At 38.9% G+C, this 25,821-nt stretch overlaps 1 protein-coding gene across 1 annotated transcript in view; it reads left to right on the top strand.

Moving 5' to 3' along the window:
- The window catches only part of Rh50 (Rhesus blood group-associated glycoprotein Rh50), a 127,476-nt gene that overhangs the window by 20,783 nt on the left and 80,872 nt on the right, over window positions 1-25,821 (top strand). Inside the window, exons 2-4 of the mRNA XM_067790210.1 lie at window positions 6,426-6,594; window positions 11,979-12,144; window positions 19,833-20,094. Of these exons, the coding sequence (XP_067646311.1) occupies window positions 6,426-6,594; window positions 11,979-12,144; window positions 19,833-20,094 (597 nt within the window). The remainder of the gene's footprint in view (window positions 1-6,425; window positions 6,595-11,978; window positions 12,145-19,832; window positions 20,095-25,821) is intronic.

Below are 25,821 nucleotides of genomic sequence, written 5' to 3' on the forward strand. Positions count from 1 at the left end.
AATTAGAAGAAAACTTTCCCAAGCGGGGTCACCACTCGGCAATGTCTGGCAAGCACTCCGAGTATATTTTTGCTATGAAAATCTCTCAGTGAAAACTCGTCTGCCTTGAAGATGCCGTTCGAAGTCGGCATAAAACAAGTACGTCCCATCCCGCCAGCTTATAAGACAACTTAAAAGGAGCACGGCACAAATTGTAACAGAAGCTCGGCCTTAAATCTCTTCGGAGGATATCGCACCTTATATTTATTTATTTTCAAAGCGACAGTAGGTCTAACAAGGCTGACTAAAAATCCATGACGCTTAATTTGCAAAAAGAGATACCACGTTAGAAAAAATTTTAAATTAATTTTTATTCATAAATTTACGCAGTTAGTATGGACGTTTGTTAATTACGCCGCAGCTAATCGAATTTTTCCATTAATGAAAATTTATTATCGCATATCTGCAGCAATGTTAACGCACACATCGCCAAATCATATATCTCACGCCACTAAACCACATATCTTATATTCGTATATGCTTATGAAGCTTAGTTTATTTACAGTTAATTTATGAAAAGCTTTGTACGCGCATGTTGCACATTTGTGTAAATGCACCAATGTAAATACCTTGAATTTCCCATCAGCTTACCATTAACCATATGTAGATAAACTTTGTCATTAATCTTAATACAATTGGCTTTTGACAATGCAATTGCAGCAGCTTAATTGAAGCAATTAGATGAAATTAATATGCATGGCCCATAAAAGCTCTGTCTTCTATTTTTATACAACTCAATGCTTGGCATGTGGAGAAATTAATTTTATACCAATAAACATTTTTGTCAATTCTCAGTTTGAGATACATTTGAGAATCAGTCCATTTCTCACATTTCAAACCGTAGTTTTCAAATGCATTTCAAATAACCGGTGATAGCATTCTCAAGCTAAAAGGCACATTTTTAATATAGAATTTTTCTTTATTCTCAAATCGAGAATTTTTGGATTCCCAACTTTTTCTCAAACTAGAATAAAGCGGAAAGAAATGGAATCCACAGTTGTGCCACTTTCGGAAAGCAAATTTATTATTTGCCTCACTTAACTTTTAACTCGTATAGATTTATGCATAATGTAGTAAAATATCACTAAATATTTTTAAAATGTATAAATACTTCCTTATTTTTTCACTCTTTTTCTAACTTCGCTCATTAAAATCGCTTGTTTACATTTCCAGCTAAAGTATGCAAATCAGAGATCGACGAATTATCAACGGCACTATCGAGAACATTGATGTAAAATAAGCATGTTGTACTATGTGTTATTTTATTTTTGGCTTTCATAAACACTTATTATGTACTTTAAAATTTAGACACATTGGCGTTAAAAGTATTCACATTATTATTAAAGAAAATCGATGGGTTTCAACCAGAATGGAACGAAACACAAGTATATCTCAAACCATTCTCAAGTTGAAGAACAACGTTTGAGAAAAAGGTGAGAGAATATTTAGCTTCAAATAATTAATAATGCTGAATAACTGAATAACTGAGAACTAATGTTTTCTGAAACATTTGAGAGAAAAAAATTTTCAAGTATGTCTCAAATTATTCTCAAGTTGAAAATCGACGTTTGAGAAAAAGTCGAGAAAATATTTTGTTTCAAATGATAAATAATGGTGAATATCAAACTGAGAATCAATGTTTTTCTAAAACATTTGGGATTTTTGTTTTCAGTTGTTGTTGTTGTTGTTGCAGCGATAAGGTTGCTCCCCGAAGGCTTTGGGGAGTGTTATCGATGTGATGGTTCTTTTCCGGATACAGATCCGGTACGCTCCGGTACCACAGCACCATTAATGTGCTAGTCCGACCATCTCGGGAACGATTTATTGGCCAACCCCTCCCTCCACACCCCCAAGTTCCATGAGGAGCTTGGGGTCGCCAGAGCCTCATCTATTAGTGAAACAGGGTTCGCCGCGGATAGGTGAGGTTGACAATTGGGTTTGGGGAAGCTATATATTGCGCTGGCAATCTGAAGGTTTGCGCTACACAGCCCCTTGAATCTGGTATTTTAGTCGCCTCTTACGACAGGCATACCTACCGCGGGTATATTCTGACCCCCTAACCCGCTGGGGTTTTGTTTTCAGTTTTTGTTGGGATATAATGAATGTGAATGTGTGTTTTTTTCTCTTGTTATGAATAATTTTTTGTCTGCAATTATGTTTAATTTAGTTTTCATAAATTTGTATAGCTCCACAGTTATCAATTAAAAATTAAGCGATAATTTTTGCTTAATCGACTGATGACAGAATGAATGCTTTTATAATTTTCGTATTATTATAGCGAGTTATTAATTGAGTTATATGTGAAAATGGCGATGTGTTAGTAACTTTATATAATCAATTAAAGTTTGTGTATTGTTGATGTTAATATTTATACTAACTGACGCTAGTTGGAAACTACAATACATTCCCACTTAATGCTGTATTACACTTAAACGACAGCCCTTGGTGGGAAAAAATAAAGAGTTTCTCCGCAATAAAGAACCAGCTGCGACTTAAGCTTTTAATATTGGAATATCCTTTTACAAAGAGGCATAAGCTCCCGCCCCCTAACAAAATTTTATAACGGTTACCGAACTTTGTAAATAGTAGAGAATTTATATAAGGTCTCTACTTTTGACACAGGCCAAAGGGAAAAGCTCTAGTTCTGAACTAGTGCACTTCTAGTGAATTCAGAACTACTACTAGTTTATCTCTTGCCTCTTAAACATGCAATTGACTGGCGATTTGACATGGCGATGTCCTATCCCCGCTGCATTACCTACTCCATATTTCCGAACTAGTGAAAACTAGCTACTATCAAACTATTGCTTATTTGGAAAGTCAAATATTGTTCTTATTAAGGTGATCAAAAATAAATTGTTTTCCTTTTGGTTCAGGAAATTCAAAAAAAAATTATCCGGTAAAACTTCAGCTTTTTATTTTAATGCTTAGAAGTGCTTCAGGGCGATACAAGTTTTTCCATATCCAACATTTGAAGAAGTTTTTACAAAAATGTACCAGAGCTCTAAGCTTTACATATTCTTATAGCAAATTGAACCGTCTACAGAAGAGTTCCAAAAAGATGTTTTGCTAAGTTGGTATATTTAGCAGATACTCGAGTTTGAAGTTCAGCCTCAAATTGTATGAGATTCCTTATATGATTTGTATAGAGAAATTTAGTCGCGATGATGCACCTCTTTTAGATGTCTTGAACAATATTTCCACTATAACAAAAGGCAACCCATTTTTTTGCCCACCCTAATACATATGCATACATAACTCTTTGGTACACATTTGGATGCCAGCTACGCTGCCTCTCTTTCCGTCCAATTTTCACCAGCCGGAGATATCGAAGATAACCAATCAGTCTATAATTCGAAGCTGTCGATTTCTGTGACTATTTCCCATTCTGATATCTGGCCTTTGGATATCCTTGAACCGATTTCTCTTTATTTGAGGGTCCTTTTTGTGCTCTCCGTGTGCGTGTTATTCATTACTTTTTAACGATGCATTTAACTTTGATTGGATAATATTTGTACGTAACGGCATACATCCATCGAGATAGGTGAAGACTTGCTTACATCGAAATTATTCGCATCGAAGAAGAGTTTGAATAAGCCACCTTCGTTCCTCCGTACGTCTGTTGGTTAACACGATAACTTGAATAAGAATTCAGACATTTTTGAGAAATTATTAAATTTTGTTGGCTTATCTAAACCCAGAATAGATTGGTATTGAATATGTGCGAAATCGAACGCTAACCACGCCCACTTCTTCGATTACAAAGTTTTCGAAAACGAAAGATGTAAAGAAACTTGATATGTGGATTGATTTTATAAAAAAAAAATATAAAAGGAGCAGAAATTTGCTAAAATAGGCTTGGCACCACCAGTCGGTCGCTGACAACGCCCACTTAAAACAAAATAATAACGAAATTTCGAAAATAAGCGAAATTTATTACTAAAGATCAAAAAAGTGCTAAAACTAGGTAGGGTTGACCTTATGATGAGCAATAGAAATTTAGTCAAAATTTGGAAAATGGGGTGGCCACGCTTTTTTAGTCAATATCTCTGTAATACTGTTGATGCCATAGCACATAAATATATTAATATGACACACTTCAACCATCGCAAGAGTACGAGTTCAAATCCCACCCCGGGAGAAAAGGCATTGAAGAAATCTACAAGGTATAATCGAGACAGAAATAATTTTTAGGGAAAAAAACTGTTTCAAGTAAAAATGGGAGAAATCGATTGGCAGCCCGACCACTTTTTAAACTTTAAATTTAGCAAATATTAAGATGTCTTCACCAAATTTGGTACACGAACTTCCACGAACTCACAATATATTTCCATTGAAAATTTTGGAAATCATATAATAATAAGCATGCCCTTTTTAAACGGTATTATTTAGCTTGACAGGCCGGCTGGCACGAATATTGTAATTGAATTTTAAGGAACATATAGTTCAGAGCCCGATGACAATGCAATGATATGAAAAAAACTCCGATAGCTAGCGCATGGAGCGAAATATTTCAAAAAATCGTATTTGTGGTCCGATTTTTTCATATTTGTAACGAATAATACATACATGAAAAGAAAGCGACCTATGAAAAAATCGCCGCTAGGTGGCGCAAGGATCGAGATATTCAAAAAAATCTTATTTGTGGTCCGATTTGGATCATATTTGGAACACATAATACATACAAGAATAGAAAGAGACCTAAGAAAAAAATCGCCGCTAGGTGGCGCAAGGATCAAAATATTTAAAAAAATCTTATTTGTGGTCCGATTTGTCTCATATTTGTAACACATACTACATACATGAATAGAAAGCGACCTGTGAAAAAATCGCCGCTAGGTGCCGTAAGGATCGAGATATTCAAAAAAATCGTATTTGTGGTCCGATTTGGCTCATATTTGGAACACATAATACATACATGAATAGAAAACGGCCTGTGAAAAAATCGTCGCTAGGTGGCGCAAGTATCGATATATTCACAAAAATCGTATTTTTGGAACACATAATACATGCATGAATAGAAAGCGACCTATGATTCCCAATTTGGCTCATATTTGGAACAAATATTGCATACAGTCCAGTAGAAGTGACATCAAAATATTTTGGAGTTGGAGGAGGGACAAGCATACGTGGCGCAGAGTCGAGTAAAGTCTTTGGAAGGATTATGTATTGAGGACTTAGATTGTAACAAATTGTCAGGAAAGAGTTATTGTAATAATGAGTCACTAAATGAACTAAATAGAATGAGAAACAATAGGCAATTAAATAAACACTAAAAACTTGAAAATAAAATAATAAAAAAAACCTTTTAGTTAAACGGTTTTATTAAAAACAATACTTACATGGAGTAATAATAATACTAAAAGCTAAAAAATAATTAGGTAGGTCCTAGGTACTAGTCATCACACTCCTCATCAATCTTTGGCGTTGATCAGACAATTAAATAAAAGCGTTGGACGAGTAAAATTTCTATTGATAGTCATATATAAGACTAACTGAACCTTAATCAGGTTATGCTACGCTTCACATTTTTAGAAATTTCACGCGCCCAACTCATTTATTTAACTGTCTGATCAACGCCCTACATTAATGAGGACTGTGATGACTAGTACCTAGGACCTACCTAATTATTTTCTAGCTTTTAGTATTATTATTACTCCATGTAAGTATTGCTTTTAATAAAACCGTTTAACTAAACGTTTTTTTTATTATTTTGTTTTCAAGTTTTTAGTCTACACGGATACTTTCCTGACAATTTGTTACAATCTAAGACCTCAATACATAATCCTTCCAAAGACTTTACTCGACTCTGTGCCACGTATGCTTGTTCCTCCTCGAACTAACCGTTTAACTAAAATTTTTTTTTTTTATTATTTTATTTGTTTTGATATCAAAAACTTCGAAATATAGAAAATACAGGGACAGAGTATCAACAAACAGTGGTGAAGCGATAAAACTGTAAGTGTATGTATTAACTATAGAAATGGAACAAAATGTTGCACAAAACTTGTTGGCGACCACACCCAGCTTTCATATCCTTTCATTTTCGTTACATTTCCCATTACAACTAAGAAAATCGCAATGTTTACAAAACGCGAAAAACTGACTGTCTCTCCCATATGAGCCAACGCAATTTTAAATTTTCGTAAAGTTTTTTCTCGCTTCTTAGTGAGAGTAAAAAAAAATCGATTATACAACTGGATAGGTATTGAACTGGGAAGTCCGGTGATACTCTGAGCTTCAAAATTTTAAATTTTTGATTTAGATTCCTATTGATCTTAGGGTATCGCACCCATGTATTTGGGAAATCACGCAACCTTTAAATTTAATTTTATTTATACATATTAATATAACAAAAGTTATAATAATTATAAATTTTTTTTTAGACTTTCAAGATGTTCAAGTGATGATTTATATTGGTTTTGGCTTTTTGATGACCTTCTTGCGTAAATATGGCTACAGTGCAACGGGTTATACGCTTTGTATGACAGCATTGGTTGTACAGTGGTGTATTTTGGTGAAAGGCTATTTTCATATGGAAAATGGTAAAATAAAGTAAGTATCAATTTCAGTTAACATAAGTTGCTAGGTAGGTAGGTTGAACTGGCCGGTCCATGAGGACCTCACATAGACTGATTGAGTCCGTAGTGTTACCAGAAGTTTAAGTGTTTTAACGACCAAACTGAAAAACCCTATCAAAAACCAGGACTTATGTTATAAAATAACTCCGTCCTCTTGGCAAATACTAGAAGCTTCCTAGGACTTAAGCCACTTGCTGCTTCTAGATCTGACAGCTGTATCACTCCTAATAGCTGGAGTCTTAGCCTGGCAAGTGCCGGGCACGAGCACAGAACGTGCTCTATCGTTTCCTCCTCCAACCCGCACTTCCTACATCTGTTATCACTGACCAAGCCTAGTTTAAAGGCATGTGACGCCAGCAGGTAGTGTCCAGTCAGAATACCCGTCATGAGTCTACAGTCCTCTCTTTCTAATGATAGGAGCAACTGTGTTAGTCTAAGGTTGTAAGACCTACACATAATCTTCGACACTTTACAGCCCCGCGCTTGAACCCACGCCTTTCCCTCTTGGTCGATCATGTGCACCTCTCTACTTCGCTTAATCTCGCCCAATCTAATTGGGACATCTACGAAGCAAGCTTCAAGGGATGAGCCCTTTTTAGCTAGTTCGTCCGCTTTTTCATTCCCATCTATTCCCATATGCCCTGGGACCCAATATAGATGTATGCTTCTCCCTGTCCCGATTCTCTCCAGAGACTGCTTATACTCTAACACGCATTTAGATGCTGTGCTATGCGAGATTATTGCCTTAATTGCTGCTTGACTGTCAATATAAAAGTTAACACGGTTGCAGCTTAAGCTATTCTCTTCCAGGGTTTCTACTGCTTTGGTTACGGCTAATATTTCCGCTTGGAAAACGCTATAGTAATCCGGCAGCCTGTAGGATCTGCTTATTTCCGGATCAGCGCAGTATACCACAGACCCTACTCCTTCCACTACTTTGGAACCATCGGTGTACACATGTATCGCCTCGTCCGCCATTTGCGCACCCTTGCGCCAACCGTCCACCTCTATTGTGGCCTTAAGATCTCCCTCGAAGCGCAGATAGGGAATCATGTAGTCTGTTCGTCTTGTGATTGATGACGCTATACTACTATGGCCATATGGTCGGCGCTCAAGCTGCCCGAAGCACCGAGCACGGTTGCGGTCGTTAACGCTTTGTTCTTTGCTACCAGGTCTACAGGTGGGATGTGCAAAATGGCAAACAGTGCAGCCGTCGGGGTTGTTTTCAGGGCTCCCGTAATGCTAAGCATCGATAGTCTGCATACCCCCTCTGATTTTTTGAGGTATGTTGTTTTTTGTGTAGCTTTCCACCAAACAAGAACTCCATAGTACAGAATAGGGCTTACAATCGCTGTAAAAACCCAATGAGAAAGAGAGGACGATAGGCCCCACGTACACCCCAGCATTCTTTTACATGCATAGAGTGCCGTTGAGGCCTTCTTGACCCTCTCCTCCACGTTGAGCTTCCATGACAGCTTACTGTCTAGGATGATTCCTAAATATTTTGTGCAAGGTTTCTCCTGTAAGGTCACCCCTCCTAACTTAGGCCTGGTCCAATTTGGGACCGTGTACCTCTTTGTAAAGAAGAGTTGCTAAATGCGTTCGGAAAGTAAGTTAAAATATTTTATGCCTACATAAGTCTTTACCCAAGCTGGAACTCACATACCAAACAAGAGTCAACACCTTTGTTAGAATATAATTCTATCATCCACATATTATAAAATAAATGTATGCTTCTCTTGGCAAACCGTGCTGCTTATATACGGAAAATTGTGTCACTCATATTATATAAAGCCGTTGTATAGCGATCCAAGGTCGCGAACGCAATACATATATCGACAATCACCCACAAGACTTAATTTATGTGCATGGGAAACCAAAACGCCGGTCCCTGTAAGAATGTTAACCATGATTCTACAATTCCCTCTTTTGTAAAAATGCAAATAATCTTTGACATTTTGTAGCCTACGGCTTTCCAATATGGTTGATTACTCCCATGGCAACCTTCTAATTTCAACTTATTTGATTTTAATAACTAAAATATATGCTTTAAGGGCTATGTTATCCTTTGCAGCTCATCCATAATTTCGGGTTGAGGGGCTAAGAATATACCGCGATAGGTATACGTTTCGTAAAGAGTGACTAAAACCAACATCAACCATTTAGAAAACTATTTTTTCAATTTGAAAAAAGTTTTTCTAAGCGGATTAAATCCTCAGAAATTGTTTGGCAAACACTCCTCTGTAATTCGGAATCGGCATCTCATCCGCCAATGCGTAGCAAAATTTTAAAAGAGAACTACGTAAATTGGAAGAGTAATTCTGCTTAAATCTCTCCTTTTCTTGTTATTTCTCCATTTCACGTTCGGTTTTAAAGGTGCATAGCTCGTAATTGTCTTTCTCATTCGCACTTTAAAGCTGGCTTCTTACCCGTCTTTTTATCCACAAACAAGTTGAAGTATCTAGAACTAAGTTCGAATAATTTCTTGTCAGTTTACACCTTTCGACCCGCCTAAATTGCCAGCGGTCTTATTACATTCGTGTTCTGTCAGTCTGGAAATTTTTAATAGGTCTTGGTTGCGTATGTATATTTCTCTACTCCCCTTCCTTTGTTGGTCCCACTATCAGCCGTCTGTCGCTTAAAAAGCTCCAAAATGTCGTCACTTTTCAAATTTACTTTTCCTCAAACTCTAAGTCTTCCATGGTTTATAATGCTCTGTGCACTACCTATGCCCTAATTTGTATTTTATTTTTGAGTTTCCTTGGATGTACAATCACCTGACCGAAAAGGATGGCTCAGCGCTATAGTAATGCGTATGGAGTAAAAAAAACCCATCTTCCATAGTTGCGCTCATTTATGTTATATATAAACTTCACAAGATGGTTTTTTTGGCGAAATTACAGCCAAGTTAAGTCTTGACTGCAAATCTTCAAATAGGAACGTCCACGTAACATGCTGTTTCAGTGTTTTTCTGACCTCACGTCACCCTCCTATATAACAAAGTGGAGGTGCAGGCTGTACAATCAGTCACGCACTCGGGCGCCAGACACACACTAGGATGCCAGTCGAATTCTCGGGCGCCTTGAAGTTCTGTAAGCCTTTACCAGCCACATTATAGACTCCAAAAACATTTTTAGATATTCAAATAAGCTTTATATAAAATTTGCAGCAACAGTACTCATATCATGCCACGGATTTGAAGAAATAATAGTTTCGTTAGCATGAATTTGGCAATAAAATACCGGTAACTCATTTTTGATTCATCATCTGGGTATTTTTTAGGAAATTATGGAATAAATTGTATTAATATAAATAAAAAAATAATTTTAAAAAAATGTTTAAGTTAAACGGTTTTATTGAAAACAATACTTACATGAAATAATAAAAATACGAAAAGCTAGAAAATAATTAGGTAGGTCCTAGGTACTAGTCATCACACCCCTTATCAATCTAGGGCGTTGATCAGACAATTAAATAAAAGCGTTGGGCGCGTGAAATTTCTAAAAATGTGAGGCGTAGCATAACCTGATTAAGGTTCAGTTGGTTTTACTTATGACTATCAATAGAAATATGACGCGTCCAACGCTTTTATTTAATTGTCTGATCAACGCCCTAGATTGATAAGGGGTGTGATGACTAGTACCTAGGACCTACCTAATTATTTTCTAGCTTTTCGTATTTTTATTATTTCATGTAAGTATTGTTTTCAATAAAACCGTTTAACTAAAAAATTTTTTTTTAATTATTTTATTTTCAAGTTTTTAGTCTTTATTTAATTGCCTATTATTTCTCATTCTATTTAGTTCATTTAGTGACTCATTATACAAGGACTCTTTCCTGACAATTTGTAACAACCTAAGTCCTCAATACATAATCCTTCCAAAGACTTTACTCGACTCTGCGCCACGTATGCTTGTCCCTCCTCCAACTCCAAAATATTTTTATGTCACTTCTACTGGACTGTATGCAATATTTGTTCCAAATATGAGCCAAATTGGGAATCATAGGTCGCTTTCTATTCATGTATGTATTATGTGTTCCAAATATGGACCAAATCAAATCGGACCACAAATACGATTTTTGTGAATATCTCGATCCATGCGCCACCTAGCGACGATTTTTTTCACAGGTCGATTTCTATTCTTGCATGTATTATGTGTTCCAAATATGAGCCCAATCGGACCACAAATGCGAATTTTGCGAATATCTCGATCCATGCGCCACCTAGCGGCGATTTTTTTCTTATTATTGCATTGTCATCGGGTTCTGAACTATATTCCAAGTTTCAAGCTTGTAGCTTATCGGGAAGTTACTTAAATTTCAATTACAAGATTCGTTCACAACGTCCGTGCATGCGGCCGTGCAGCCTGTCAACTCAAGCTAAATAAAACCGTTTAAAAATCTAGTAGAGGTTTTCTTAATAACAATAGCCGCAGACAGTGATAGCAAAAAAACTTTCCTCATAAAATTTAAGCCTTCAATTATAGACACCAGCCTGTTTTCTTTCTTCCAGCCACTGCCTTAGGAGCTTTATGTGGAAGCGCTTAGAAGCGCAATCTGTTGCTTTCATAAAAATATTTTCTGTTATTAGAAAGAACACATAAAATACATACAAGGATAGAAAGTCATTGTTGTTATGTATCTAAGCTAATGTATACAGGTGTCTACCGCGAACTTTCTAACCTAACTGCGAAGCTCTTATGACAAAAGCATATATCTGCAGATTTTCCAATTGCATTTTTGAAGGCTGCGTGTGATTCACCTTTGACTCTTTTATATTTTAAGGCAATTACGAATGACATGCCCACAAGGAAGCCTTAATATTTTGCAATCAAAGTTATATGAATGAAGCCGTACCTTAAATTGTTTAAGAAAATAAAAAATATAAAAACAAAAACTTTTTAACTTACCTTAGCAGCATTTACATTTTAACAGATTCATACTTCTATGATAAAGGCGCATTCACTTTTCTATTTATCATTTCGCATCAACTTTTTCTTAAGCGCAACGCACTATCTGTCTGGCAAAAGATTTTTATCCTTTTTCATGCTGCAGGCTCCAGACGACATTACTACCGTTGTTGTCTTTCATTGTTCAACCTGTAAATTGTATTAGCTGGAATCTCTACTTAACTTCTATTATACCAATCAAGATGTGCCTTTAGCGTAAAAGTTTTTTGAATCAAATACGGAGGAGTGAACTTTTGTGACTTTTTTGTTGTTGTATGGTTTCGTCACTTGCTCAATTTAGATTTTATTATTATTTTTCTTTTGTTTGGTACTATTTTTATTTACATACTTTTAAGGTTTTTATTATTGTTTTTCATTTCTATATAATAAAATTTGTTTTCTCTTTCAGCTTGTCATTGGAAAGTATAATTGATGCAGATATTGCCGCTGCTGTACCGCTCATCAGTATGGGTGCTTTATTGGGTCGTACAACGCCAATTCAGCTGCTCTTCATGGCTTTAATTGAAGTTGTACTATTCGCCATTAATGAATATATTGCATTGAATATCTTTAGCGTGAGTATACACAGTACAGTACAGTATGTGATGTATGTATATGTTGTTGTTTTTGTGAAAGCAAAAACACTCCGAAGACTTGAAACAATTTTTTTTTCCACTTGTTGCATATTGGAACAATTTTCAGTCAACGCTTGTCAAATTTGGTGTTTTGGTGCTGTGCCATCTTCAGTGTCGTTTCCTTCCAAACCAAGTTTGACAAAGGAATAACAGAAAATTGTTTCAAAACTCATCAATTATCCACCCTGCCGGAAAATCAACAAAACAATATGGGCATAACAGGGTTATAGTTGACTCTGAAGACTCCTCTTATGCCCTTGACTTCCAAATTATAGTTTCACTTTTTGCCAAGAAGAGGAATTAAGGACCCATTCTTTGATAAATCAAATTTTACTACACCCCACGATTCCTTAGCTTATTTAAGAGACAAGAAAGAGAACATGTGGAAATGGCGCTGCTATATGTTGCAGCGGCCTGAACGCTGGCAACATTGAATGAAACACCTTTGGTAGCATTCGAGAGCACCTGGCCGGCTTCTTTGAACCCTCTAAACTCTGTTAGTTTTCACTCCACTTATCGCGTGCTTTTAAGGACGGCTGGAACAATGAACGGAAACAACCTTTTGCAAGCAAACGGATTATTCCCTGTTCCTTTCTCAGTTTCTTATTCTGCTTTATTCTTGTATAAAGAAAATCCCCGAACTTCTTGATAAACCACATAAAAATAAAAAATAAATGTGAGGCGCGATAACCTCCGAAGAGATCTAAGGCCGAGCTTCTCTTCCAATTTGCGTCGTGCTCCTCTTGATTTTCCCTACAAATTGGCCGGACGGGACCTACATGTTTTATGCCGACTCCGAACGGCATCTGCAAGGCAGATGAGTTTTCACTGAGAGCTTTTCATGGCAGAAATACACCCGGAGCGCTTGCCAAACACTGCCGAGGGGCGACCCCGCTTAGAAAAATTTTCTTCTAATTTAAAAACCTTATTTCTAAAATTTTGATGTTGCTTGCCCGGGGTGCGAACCCAGGGCATACGGTGTGATAGGCGGAGCACGCTACCATCACACCACGGTGGCCTCCACCGTGATAAACCTCATAGAAATACATTTAAGAGTGACCCGTCAGAACCCCAATCACCATTGATAGAAGGGCCTTGGTGAACACAATAATTTTGGAAGCGACTACCACCCAGCTGCCGCTTCCATGCAAGGTTTAGTGTATATCCATAATGTTGTAGTTGCTACTGCAAAAACACTCCAGTGAAGGTATAAGTTAGTGTTTGGCTGCGGGAAGTCGTTTTCTGGATTCGGTACGCCCTTGCACTGACACCTTCTGGAAGTGGATCAACTGTCTAGAGAGTGATTGGTTTGACCCCGCGAATCTTCGAGCCTGTAGATTTTATTAGCCTCTTATGACAGGCATGTCTACGCGACATAATTCTAAGCCCCTTGCCCATTAAGGGTGTTTGTCCATTGGCATTCATAGCTGATATATAGCTATTTCTGCGAGAGATGACCAAGTGATGACTGAAACTACAACATTCGCTTCAGTTGTACTTATGATACCTAGTTACTTTGTACAATGCCCCTGATTAGAGTCAATATTTAACTATCTCTAAGAGGAATGATAGGGCACGAGCTTGCATTTGTTGGCACACAATAGTCTTTCCTGGCTGTGATGAAGTCAAAGTTGGAAAGAATTTTGAAGTGTTCAAAGTCAGGAAGCCTGTAACCGTAACCCGTATTCGCAAGAGCTCTACTGATACCAACAAGCAATGTTCGCCGTGTCCAAATTATTTCATCCGACCAGCAAAATATAGAAATAACAAGTAAGGAAAGCTAAGTTCGGGTGTAACCGAACATTACATACTCAGTTGAGAGCTATGGAGACAAAATAAGGAAAATCACCATGTAGGAAAATGAACCTAGGGTAACCCTGGAATGTGGTTGTATGGCATGTGTATCAAATGGAAGGTATTAAAGAGTATTTTAAGAGAGAGTAGGCCAAAGTTCTATGGATGGACGCCATTTAGGGATATCGCCATAAAGGTGGACCAGGGCTGACTCTAGAATGTGTTTGTACGATATGGGTATCAAATGAAAGGTGATAATGAGTATTTTAAAAGGGAATGTGCTTTAGTTCTATAGGTGAACGCCTTTTCGAGAAATCGCCATAAAGGTGGACCAGGGGTGACTCTAGAATATGTTTGTACGATATGGGTATCAAATGAAAGCTGTTAATGAGTATTTTGAAAAGGAGTGATCCTTAGTTCCATAGGTGGACGCCGTTTCGAGATATCGCCATAAAGGTGGACCAGGGGTGTCTCTAGTTGTACGATATGGGAATCAAATGAAAGGTGTTACTGAGCATTTTAAGAGGGAGTGGGCATTAGGTCTATAGGTGGACGCCTTTTCGAAATGTCCCCATTAGGGTGGGCCAGGGGTGACTCTAGAATGTGTTTGTATGATATGGGTATCAAATGAAAGATGGTAACGAGTATTTTAAAAGGGAGTAATCCTTAGTTCTATAGGTGGACGCCTTTTCGAGATATCGCCATAAAGGTGGACCAAGGGTGACCCTAGAATGTTTGTACGACATGGGTATCAAACGAAAGGTGCTACTGAGCATTTTAAGAGGGAGTGAGCATGAGGTCTATAGGTGGACGCCTTTTCGAGATATCGTCATTAGGGTGGGCCAGGGGTGACTCTAGAATGTGCTTGTACGATATTGGTATCAAACGAAAGGTGTTACTGAGCATTTTAAGAGGGAGTGGGCATTAGGTCTATAGGTGGACGCCTTTTCGAGATATCGCCATAAAGGTGGACCAAGGGTGACTCTAGAATGTTTGTACGATATGGGTATCAAACGAAAGGTGTTACTGAGCATTTTAAGAGGGAGTGAGCATTAGGTCTATAGGTGGACGCCTTTTCGAGATATCGTCATTAGGGTGGGCCAGGGGTGACTCTAGAATGTGCTTGTACGATATTGGTATCAAACGAAAGGTGTTACTGAGCATTTTAAGAGGGAGTGGGCATGAGGTCTATAGGTGGACGCCTTTTCGAGATATCGTCATTAGGGTGGGCCAGGGGTGACTCTAGAATGTGCTTGTACGATATTGGTATCAAACGAAAGGTGTTACTGAGCATTTTAAGAGGGAGTGGTCATTAGGTCTATAGGTGAACGCCTTTTCGAGATATCGCCATAAAGGTGGACCAAGGGTGACTCTAGAATGTTTGTACGATATGGGTATCAAACGAAAGGTGTTACTGAGCATTTTAAGAGAGAGTGGGCATTAGGTCTATAGGTGGACGCCTTTTCGAGATATCGCCATTAGGGTGGGCCAGTGGTGACTCTAGAATGTTTGTACGATATGGGTATCAAACGAAAGGTGTTACTGAGCATTTTAAGAGGGAGTGGGCATTAGGTCTATAGGTGGACGCCTTTTCGAGATATCGCCATTAGGGTGGGCCAGGGTGACTCTAGAATGTGTTTGTACGATATGGGTATCAAATGAAAGGTGGTAATGAGTATTTTAAAAGGGAGTAATCCTTACTTCTATAGGTGGACGCCTTTTCGAGATATCGCCATAAAGGTGGACCAAGGGTGACTCTAGAATGTTTGTACGATATGGGTATCAAACGAAAGGTGTTACTGAGCATTTTAAGAGGGAGTGGGCATTAGGTCTATAGGTGGACGCCTTTTCGAGATATCGCCATTAGGGTGGGCCAGGGGTGACTCTAGAATGTTTGTACGATATGGGTATCAAACGAAAGGTGTTACTGAGCATTTTAAGAGGGAGTGGGCATTAGGTCTATAGGTGGACGCCTTTTCGAGATATCGCCATTAGGGTGGGCCAAGGTGACTCTAGAATGTGTTTGTACGATATGGATATCAAATTAAAAGTATTAATGGGGGTTTTAAAAGCGAGTGGCCCTTAGATGTATATGTGAAGGCGTTCTCGCGATATCGACTAAAATGTGGACCAGGTGATCCAGAAAATCATCTGTCGGGTACTGCTAATTTATTTATATATGCAATACCACTAACAGTATTCCTGCCAAGATTCCAAGGGCTGTTGATTTCGCCTTGTAGAACTTTTTCATTTTCTTCTACTTAATATGGTAGGTGTCACACCCATTTTACAAAGTTTTTTCCAAAGTTATATTTTGCGTCAATAAACCAATCCAGTTACCATGTTTCATCCCTTTTTTCGTAGTTGGTATAGAATTATGGCATTTTTTTCATTTTTCGTAATTTTCGATATCGATAAAGTGGGCGTGGTTATCGTCGGATTTCGGCCATTTTTTATACCAAGATAAAGTGAGTTCAGATAAGTGCGTGGGCTAAATTTAGTAAAGTTATATCGGTTTTTGCTCAAGTTATTGTGTTAACGGCCGAGCGGAAGGACAGACGGTGGACTGTGTATAAAAACTGGGCGTGGCTTCCACCGATTTCGCCCATTTTCACAGAGAACAGTTACCATCACAGAATCGAGGCTCCTACCAAATTTGAGAAGGATTGGTAAATTTTTGTTCGACTTATGGCATTAAAAGTATTCTAGACAAACTAAATGAAAATGGGCGGAGCCACGCCCATTTTGAAATTTTCTTTTATTTTTGTATTTTGTTGCATCATATCATTACTGGAGTTGAATTTTGACTTAATTTACTTATATATAGTAAAGATATTAAATTTTTTGTTAAAATTTGAATTAAAAAAAATTTTTTTTTAAAAAGTGGGCGTGTTCTTCATCCAATTTTGCTAATTTTTATTTAGCATATATATAGTAATAGTAGTAACGTTCCTGCCAAATTTGATCATGATATCTTCAACGACTGCCAAATTACAGCTTGCAAAACTTTTAAATTACCTTCTTGTAAAAGTGGGCGGTGCCACGCCCATTGTCCAAAATCTTACTAATTTTCTATTCTGCGTCATAACGTCAACCCATCTACCAAGTTTCATCGCTTTAACCGCCTTTGGCAATGAATTATCGCATTTTTTGGGTTTTTCGAAATTTTCGATATCGAAAAAGTGGGCGTGGTTATAGTCCGATATCGTTCATTTTAAATAGCGATCTGAGATGAGTGCTCAGGAATCTACACACCAAATTTCATAAAGATACCTCAAAATTTACTCAAGTTATCGTGTTAACGGACGGACGGACGGACGGACGGACATGGTTCAATCAAATTTTTTTTCGATCCTGATTATTTTGATATATGGAAGTCTATATCTATCTCGATTCCTTTATATATGTACAACCAACCGTTATCCAATCAAACTTAATATACTCTGTGAGCTCTGCTCAACTGAGTATAAAAAGACTTCACATTTATTGTCATTTTATAAATATTGTGTACAACCCTTTGCAAGAGTTCCTAGCTCCTACGGGTAACCTTTCCAGAATAATCTCCTGTCTAAATTATTACGGCGATGTTTAATCCTATCCTAGATATCCTTTAAAAATGAACCAGCTTCGCTTTTCCGTGGGCGTTGGCAGGCGCATTTTACACCCGAGGAGATTTAGCCAGAGCTTCTCTTCCAATAAAAATGTTCCAACAAATATGCGGGACGGGCCGTACAAGTTTTATGGCGACTACAAACGGCATATGTAAGGCAGACAAATTTTCACCCAATGTCCTGGGTTCGAGTCCCACACAGAGCAACACCGAAAATGTGGAAAAAAGGTTTTTGAATTTGAAACGAATTTTTCTAAGCGGGGTTGCCCCTCTGCAGTCATTTGGCAAACACTCTGAGTGTATTCCTGCCATGAAAAACATCTTATTACGCCCAAATAAGCCTACAAACAAGGGCTGGATGTCTAAATTTGGCACTGAATGTTCTGGCCAGGAACATTTGCACATGCAAACCCTCGTCAGCCACTGTCTTCTAGCTACACAATAAATTTGTTTACTACCACCACTTTCTGTGGCGTTCATTTGCACCAGTTTCTCCCACTCCAAGGCTGCAGTTCTGTTCCATAAAATATGTTAATGAAGTCAATAATTGCCATGTCAACTCTACAATCAATGGAAGCCGTACCGAGATGCAGGAAAGGCTACTCAACTTCCTTCCATGATTCGAAAAGCATCGGCAGGAAACTTCTGATAATCTAGAGACCACTTTTATTGAACTTCCTTCCTACAATAGGCACGTTGCAAAGAGTCCTATCCCATATGTAAAAATCTATGAGGTGGTGCAGTTTTTTAGTAGAAAAGACAAGTGTCCGATTGGTCTGAAGTCCTTACGGCCAACATCAAAGCTTCTACAGGCATTTGTAATGTAAGCTATTTTGATCACGTTCCATTTTAATGCAATTAGCGCAAATGATTTCAGCCCGGGAGACGTATGTGGCTTGAAAGATTTAATAACCTACAGTAATGAGCTTTCCCGCAGACGTACAACACGCCTTCTAACAAATACCGCTGTTGTTGTGTTAACAGTGCTTCAGGCCATTCCATGGGTGCGATTACTCACAAAATATCATCAAAGTCCTCTAACGAAAGTCCAAGGAAACTAGCAGTTTCAACAGGAATGGACCATGGGGAGGTTAGTGTTAGAGGCGTAGGCTCCACATTACAATTGAAAATATGGTTGGTGTCATGTGGGAACACTTCTCATGCAGGACAAACATTACGGTGTTGATTCTGGACAAGTAAGAGTTATAGAGTGTTATAGTATCCAGAACGAACTTGGGCCAGGGTGACTCGTGCCTCCCTTGGCATTGTGCTTTATTCTTCTGTGTGTATTGTATATTGACAACGAGGTTCACCGGACGCATTTACCGATTATGTGTGGATTTGGCCTAAGGCCTTCTCATGCTCGTCTGCATCAAACGGCTGTGTTGACAGGTGCCGCATCTCATCATAGTTTCACAAATGCCCAAACATCAGGAGTATCATTGTTCAAAAAGATCTGTAGGGACTCTTGGCCATTCATTGTCTATCCTCCATTCACATCCTTCATGTTCCAGAAAGCTTCAGATTCTCATTAGGGAGATTCTCACGGCATCATTTTGGCCTTAGGTGTTATCGTAAAAACTCCCCGCGAATCCTACTTGAATAGCTACATTCAAATTTTATAGAATAAACGCTACACCTTTTCTAACTTGAGAAACGGTATCTGACCGTTGGTGGGCATTAATAAATTTATCTCGGAAAAGGTACTGTACAAAACCATTCCAGTTTTTCCGGGGTCCTCATTTCAAAAGATGTATTAGACACTGATCACTTAAAGGTAACAACTTGGCACCTGAAGTTTAAATATAAGATGAACGCGCAGAAATTATAAACTAATATTACAAAGTAAGATTGCGCAACAAATAATGTAATAACACAAAAGCGGCAATCCTTTTAAGACTTGGACAAGCTCGTCAAAGGTTCAGTATCACACCGAATAAAAGAAGAAGAGCGGCTTACGTGAATTTACACTCATATGTGTACTTTTCAAGTAACCGCAAAGCCCAGGTGTATATAATGCTTTATAGAATATCTTAAGCCTTCTTGAAAAGCTCCTTGGCACACAAAGCAGACGCACAGCTGCTATACTTTCCAGCTACTTACAGAAAACAACAACAAATTTTAATTTTTTATTTAACTGTCATTTTTAAGCACAACTTTAAACGCACGTACTTAATTCAATTTTTTTTTTTTACTTTTTCTGCTTTCAATTCCTTTTGCACAGATCTGTGATGTTGGTGGCTCAATTACGGTGCATGCTTTCGGTGCATACTTTGGTTTGGCCGTAAGTCTAATGCTACGTCCTGCCAAGGACAAAAATGAGCCAGGCAAACACGAAGGACCCAATTATTTGTCGGATATATTTGCTATGGTCGGTACATTGTTTTTGTATGTATATTGGCCAAGCTTTAATTCAGTGTTAGCCGATGGCAATGGCCAAGAGCGTGCGATACTCAACACGTATTTATCATTAGCAGCAGCAACAGGTAAGCAAAGCATGCATATACACACATAAACATATACATATGTACATACACAGGTATATGAAAGCACAGCGTGAACGCTAACAACACAAAAGATTCAAGAGCACATCATGAAAACAGGTAACAAGAAGAAGAACAAAAGCAAAAGCGATTGTGTTCACACTTACGCTTGAACGCATTTAAGTAAAGTTAATGCTGGTTGCTTACAAGAGAACGTTGCTTTAGTAGATGTGTACATATGTATCTGTATATACATACACATGTATATTTCTATGTTCTGAAGGCTTGTGCGGATTTGTTGTGCGGAGGCTTTGTTTAACTTCTACATATCAAAGCTCCTTTCGCCACCAGTAGGAGTCACCATTTTATCCTACGCCGATTACTTCACGACAATGGCTACAGGTCCCGGCCCACCAATCGATGAGCTACGTTATAAAATAAACAACTATTTCCCTGATATGTCCAGCTTTTTTGCCTCGCGAAACTTGATATTGTCCACGAAAAAGTCATGGGCGATTTTATTTAACAACACATTGGACGTCCACGTCGATGGCATTACGCTACCGGCTATCTTACGCCAAAAAATACTGGGTCGATTCGATCAGGGTCTTTATTTTGGCGAGTATGCGTACGCAATTGTACCTTAAACCAAGAACCGTATAAAAAACCCTCAAATCTCTTGCCGATAGGCTTTGGGAAAAGATAAAGAAATACCCATTAGCACTTATAAAGCAATTAGCCAGCTGCTTGTATGCTACGCGTCCCTGATATTGTCGCCAATCCTAGGTTAGGTTAGGTTAGGTTAGGTGGTAGCTGCCCTGATAAGGATAGCTCACTTGGACAACACGAAGGTCCGTTGTGATACCACATACACTAAAAATAACGGTGACTTAGATCTAGCTACTTAGAGAATCGTTGAGTAGCAACGATAAAGCTCTGAATGATACCGATCTCAACTTTGGATAAATCCTCGGGAGGTCCAAGTGAGTCGCGACCGAAATACTTTCGTCTAGTTCTGGCAAAAGCTGGGCAATCAAGAATAAAGTGATTTGGTGATTCCACCTCATCGTCCTCCATACAGCTGCAGCAGGATGGAGTTTCCAGTATATTGAGACGTACCGCATGGATACCCATCGGACAGTGCCCTGTCAAAACCCCAATGACCATTGATATGTGAGCCTTAGTGAACCCAATTATATCAGCAGACCTCCTGCCATCCACTTTCGACCAGAAAGATGTTGCTACCCTGCAAGACGTGGTGTCCACCCAACGCTTTATGAGCTGACTCGAGGCCCAGCTATGGAGTAGCAATCCACAGGTGGCCAGCGGAATCCGGAAATCCCTACAGCCATCTTCATCCGGTTCAGTTGTACCGATGCGGGCTAAGAGATCCGCTTGACAGTTACCCGGGATATCACTATGGCCCGGGACCCAGATAATCTTAATTGTGAAATAATTCGATGCAATCGCAAGTGAGGTCAGGCACCCCAGAGCACCCTCGATCGCACTGTAGTAGAGCTCAAGGCCTTGATAGCCGCTTGGCTATCAGATAGATGTTAAATTCCCTAACTGTAGTAGCACTGGATAGCATTCCATTCACCGCATCCTTAATCGCAACAACTTCCGCTTGGAATACACTGCAGTGATCAGCCAACTTAAACTTGCGGCTTACATTTAGCTCTTGACCAAATACCCCCCCCCCCCCCCCCCGCCAAACTATCCGTCTAACTTCGACCCATCCGTGAACAAGTTAACCGGTCCCATGACCCAGATAATTCCTCTTCCCCACTCCTCCCTCGAGGGAAAGAATGCGTTCAGATCCAGACCGGACGCAAAGCGGGAAATTTTTCAACCGCACCTGCACCACCAACTTAACGGCGACGGAGACGGAAAGTACCTTGAGGCCCGGCACGGTTTTAACGGGACGTGGGCAGGTGCAGCATTAGCCTACCAGCCATTTCGGTAAGGTTTCACCCCGACCTACTGAGGTGGCAGAATACCTCACCTACCAGCCCAAAGTCATCAAGTCCAAAACAGAGTCAAAATCAAAATCCCTAACAATCCAGTTCGTCACCGTTGTGTACCGATATTGACCCTTAACGGAGTCCTCGCTCCCCACAGCTCGGCACAATGACTCATGGGTGCGGGTTTTATCGAGTTGTCCTCTCTATATCCGCCATTATCAGTAAAAGCAGGGGCACCTCGTGCAGGACATGATAACTAATCACGTGTGACAATTCGTCACTATGGTCGGTCTAAGACTGATACCAGTCCTTGATCCAGAGCCTGGAACCACGTATGATATTCAAGCCAAGTATCTTAACCTCCAAGCCTAAAGGTTACTCCCTGAAAAAAATATAAAGGCTTGCCAAAACAATGCTCTCAGAATCGCTACGGGCTGTCTTCTTATATCCCCAGAACACCAACTACACAGTGCGGTTAGAGTACTCCCCATAAGGAGGAGAAATGAAATGCTCAACAAACAGTTTCTGTTGAATACCCATAAACCCGGTCACCCCAACAGACATCTGATTGAAGAGGTCCTGCCTACCAGGGGCTTAAGAAGTCATCACCGCAAGTATTATGAGGAAATATGGCACCTGAGAACACAGCCGTATGTAGAAGAAAAACACAAACAAGTCTTCAGTGATATACACAAAAAGGCATTGTACTTCTAAGCGATGAATCCCGTTCTTAAAGATAAATACCCTGAACTTGCTGAAAAGGAAAGTGTGTCACTCTTGCTCGACTTTGACCTGGATACTTTAAGAGGTTAAATTCATTTCCAGAAACAACCCCGACATACGTAATGTATGTCCTGCTTGCAACGTATCGCTACTTGACACGAATCATCTTTTTAACTACAGTGTGGAATCAACGAGTCTAATACCCCTCTCACGCCAATCCACCCTGTTGAAGCTGTAAGTTTCCTTGGACTCCCATTAGAGGATATTGATAACCATTTGTGAGTGGTCGCGCCTATTTGACGTGGCGAAGAACTGCTATAACAACAACCGCAAGAGGTGTGTGATAGAAGCATCAACACATTCTTTCCTAATGTATATGTATAGAAATGCATGGCCATTCATTTAAATATATATATTCATCCGATATTTTGTAGTACTTACGCCTTATATTATGACAGTGATGGATATAATGCATCCGATATAACAATCTTACAATGAGCTTGCGGTTCACCAGCCGGAGGTCGCAGAAGCATACAAATTAAAGAGATGGTAAAATTCATTAATACATTCGTTTGGTCGCTCTCACTCTTATACTGTCGTACATCTCGGAATAATGGAAGATGTCGAGAGAAGTTTGGAGTAGGAATTGGAGTATTCGGATAAAAAAGAGAGAATATGATATAATGTGCCTCCCGTGATACTTCTATTAGCTACACACGTTTCAAGCTCCAAGCATTCTTTTGATTCTAAGGTTGGAGTAGTCGTCGTATATTATCTCTCCTTTGCTTCTGTTTCTAGAAAAAAAAGATCTTGTCTACGTCAAACGCATTATCTATTGAAGTTTAGGCTAGTAAAGTATTTCCCAACACAAAATCAACATCTTGACAACGTATCGCACTTTCCCACTTCTAACCACTGTAGAAGATTCAAAAAATCATATCCAAAATACCATATCCTAGTGCACTGAACCAGGCCCAGACATTCCTGCTACATTCCCTGCAACATTGGTTAATACAAAAGAGTTCGGACATAAGGCTTTCTTGCGGGCACGGGTATATATTTCCTTTAAACCGCATGTCAGCTACTCAGATGCAGCAACACTCGAGGTGCACTTAACCCGAGTAAAACGAAGGTTTCCGTTATTAAGATATCTTGGAAAACGCACTCTTAGCTCCTCGAATTGGGTTGCTTGCATTCTAATGGTTGACACCGAATAGAAAAAGGCCGCAAAGTGTGTATATATCTATAAGGTTTCGTGACTCGTGCACCAGGCGTATGAATCACTTTACATCCTGGTCAGTTTAAACTTCATTCCTGGCAAGACATAATAATTGGGATATATGTTGTAAAACTCATGGTAAGGTGGGGGGCGGGGGGGGGGGGTTTGTATTCTGCGATATATCAGCTAGAAACTTAGGCTGCCCAGCCACTGCAGCGACTTCCAGGCTGAGGTTCAGATAGTGAAGTTTCTATCAGAGCACTAAATTTTCACCTCATTTTCATTGGCATCGAACTACATAGTTTCTTATGAAAATTCCCTGTATATCCTTGGTAGGTGTGATGCTCATTTCTTGACCCTAACAGACACTTCTTATGGCTAATGAGACAAAAGAAGGATCGGTGTTGACGTAGCTTACCGCACCCGCACACATCCCTTCTGTTGTTGTTATTGTTGTATTAACGAGAAAGACACTCCCCGAAGGTTTTGTCGATGACCATTGAAGTACTAGCCCGACCATCCCGGGAACGTTTAATATGATCAAATTAAAACTACTAGGCCATCCCGCCAACACCCGCTAGCTCCATGAGGAACTTTGGGTCATCAAAGCCTCGCCTGCTAAATATGTGTATGATGAATTCATATTTGTAACAGGATTCCCCTCGCGTATGTGAGGTTGACAATTGGGTTGCGGAAGCTTTGAAGCTATAAAGATTTGTATTACGCTTATCAACCCCTTGAGTACCAAACCTGCTTGAAGCTACTTTCGGTAGACAAAATTAATACCGGACCTCCGCTCATAAGGGTTGTTATCGAAGTATTATAAACTTGCTATAGATAAGAAGAGTTTCGATTTTTAGTTGACGAATTATCGATTTTTTATCGAAAATTGTTCAATACTTTATCATCAAAAATTGTTCGATTATTTATCGAAAAATTATGGATTTGTTATAGAATTAAGTATCAATTTGTTACCGGAGTGTTACCAATTTGCTCTCGGTGTGATATCGATTTGTTAACGAAAAGTAGATAGTATAGATTTGGTGCTTGAATCATATTACCAATCTACCATTCTGTAGGTTAAGACAAGTTGTATAGCACCAGAATGGCTTTGTACCTATGGGCTGTCTCGGTCGTACCCATTATATTAAATTTCCTCAGAAGAGAATCTCATTTAAATGACATCTGGCAAATCCCATTTTGCAGAAGCAAAATTTATTTAATTTGTCAGCAGCGTTAGACCGTTAGACCCGTTGTGGGCTATGGCTCTCCCTCTCGAAGTGTTTGTGAAACAAAATTAATCAATGAGTGAATCTCTGCATCGGCATTGGCCTTATAACAAATTAATGAGTGGTCCATAACAAATTAATAGCACGCCGATACTATTTGGGTATACCCCGATAACTTTTTGATGGCGAATTGTCAGCTTTTTGTTAAAAAATGTATAGATTTTTGTAAAACGCCGATAACGAATCGGTAACACTCCGATAAAAATGGCTAACTTTTCGATAACATATCCATAACTCTTTGATCACATATCGTTATTTTTCCGATTAATAGTCGATAACATTTCGATCACATATCGCTAACTTAAATACACCACAAATGCCAAGTTATTAACAACCTTAGTTTTTGACTCGCTGCATTTTACGTATACATAAGCCCTCCCCATATTTGCTATTATTTTCGCTTTTTAAACCCACATTTTTACCGCTAATTTTCTGTGATTTTAAAATTACCACAACACATTTGCCACGAAGCTTTTTCGATTGCAACAATTATTGCAATACAAAGTACAACATGCGTTAAGGACATTCAAATTAT

This window comes from Eurosta solidaginis, chromosome 5 (assembly GCF_040869045.1).
Source record: "Eurosta solidaginis isolate ZX-2024a chromosome 5, ASM4086904v1, whole genome shotgun sequence".
Taxonomy (NCBI): Eukaryota; Metazoa; Arthropoda; class Insecta; order Diptera; family Tephritidae; genus Eurosta; species Eurosta solidaginis.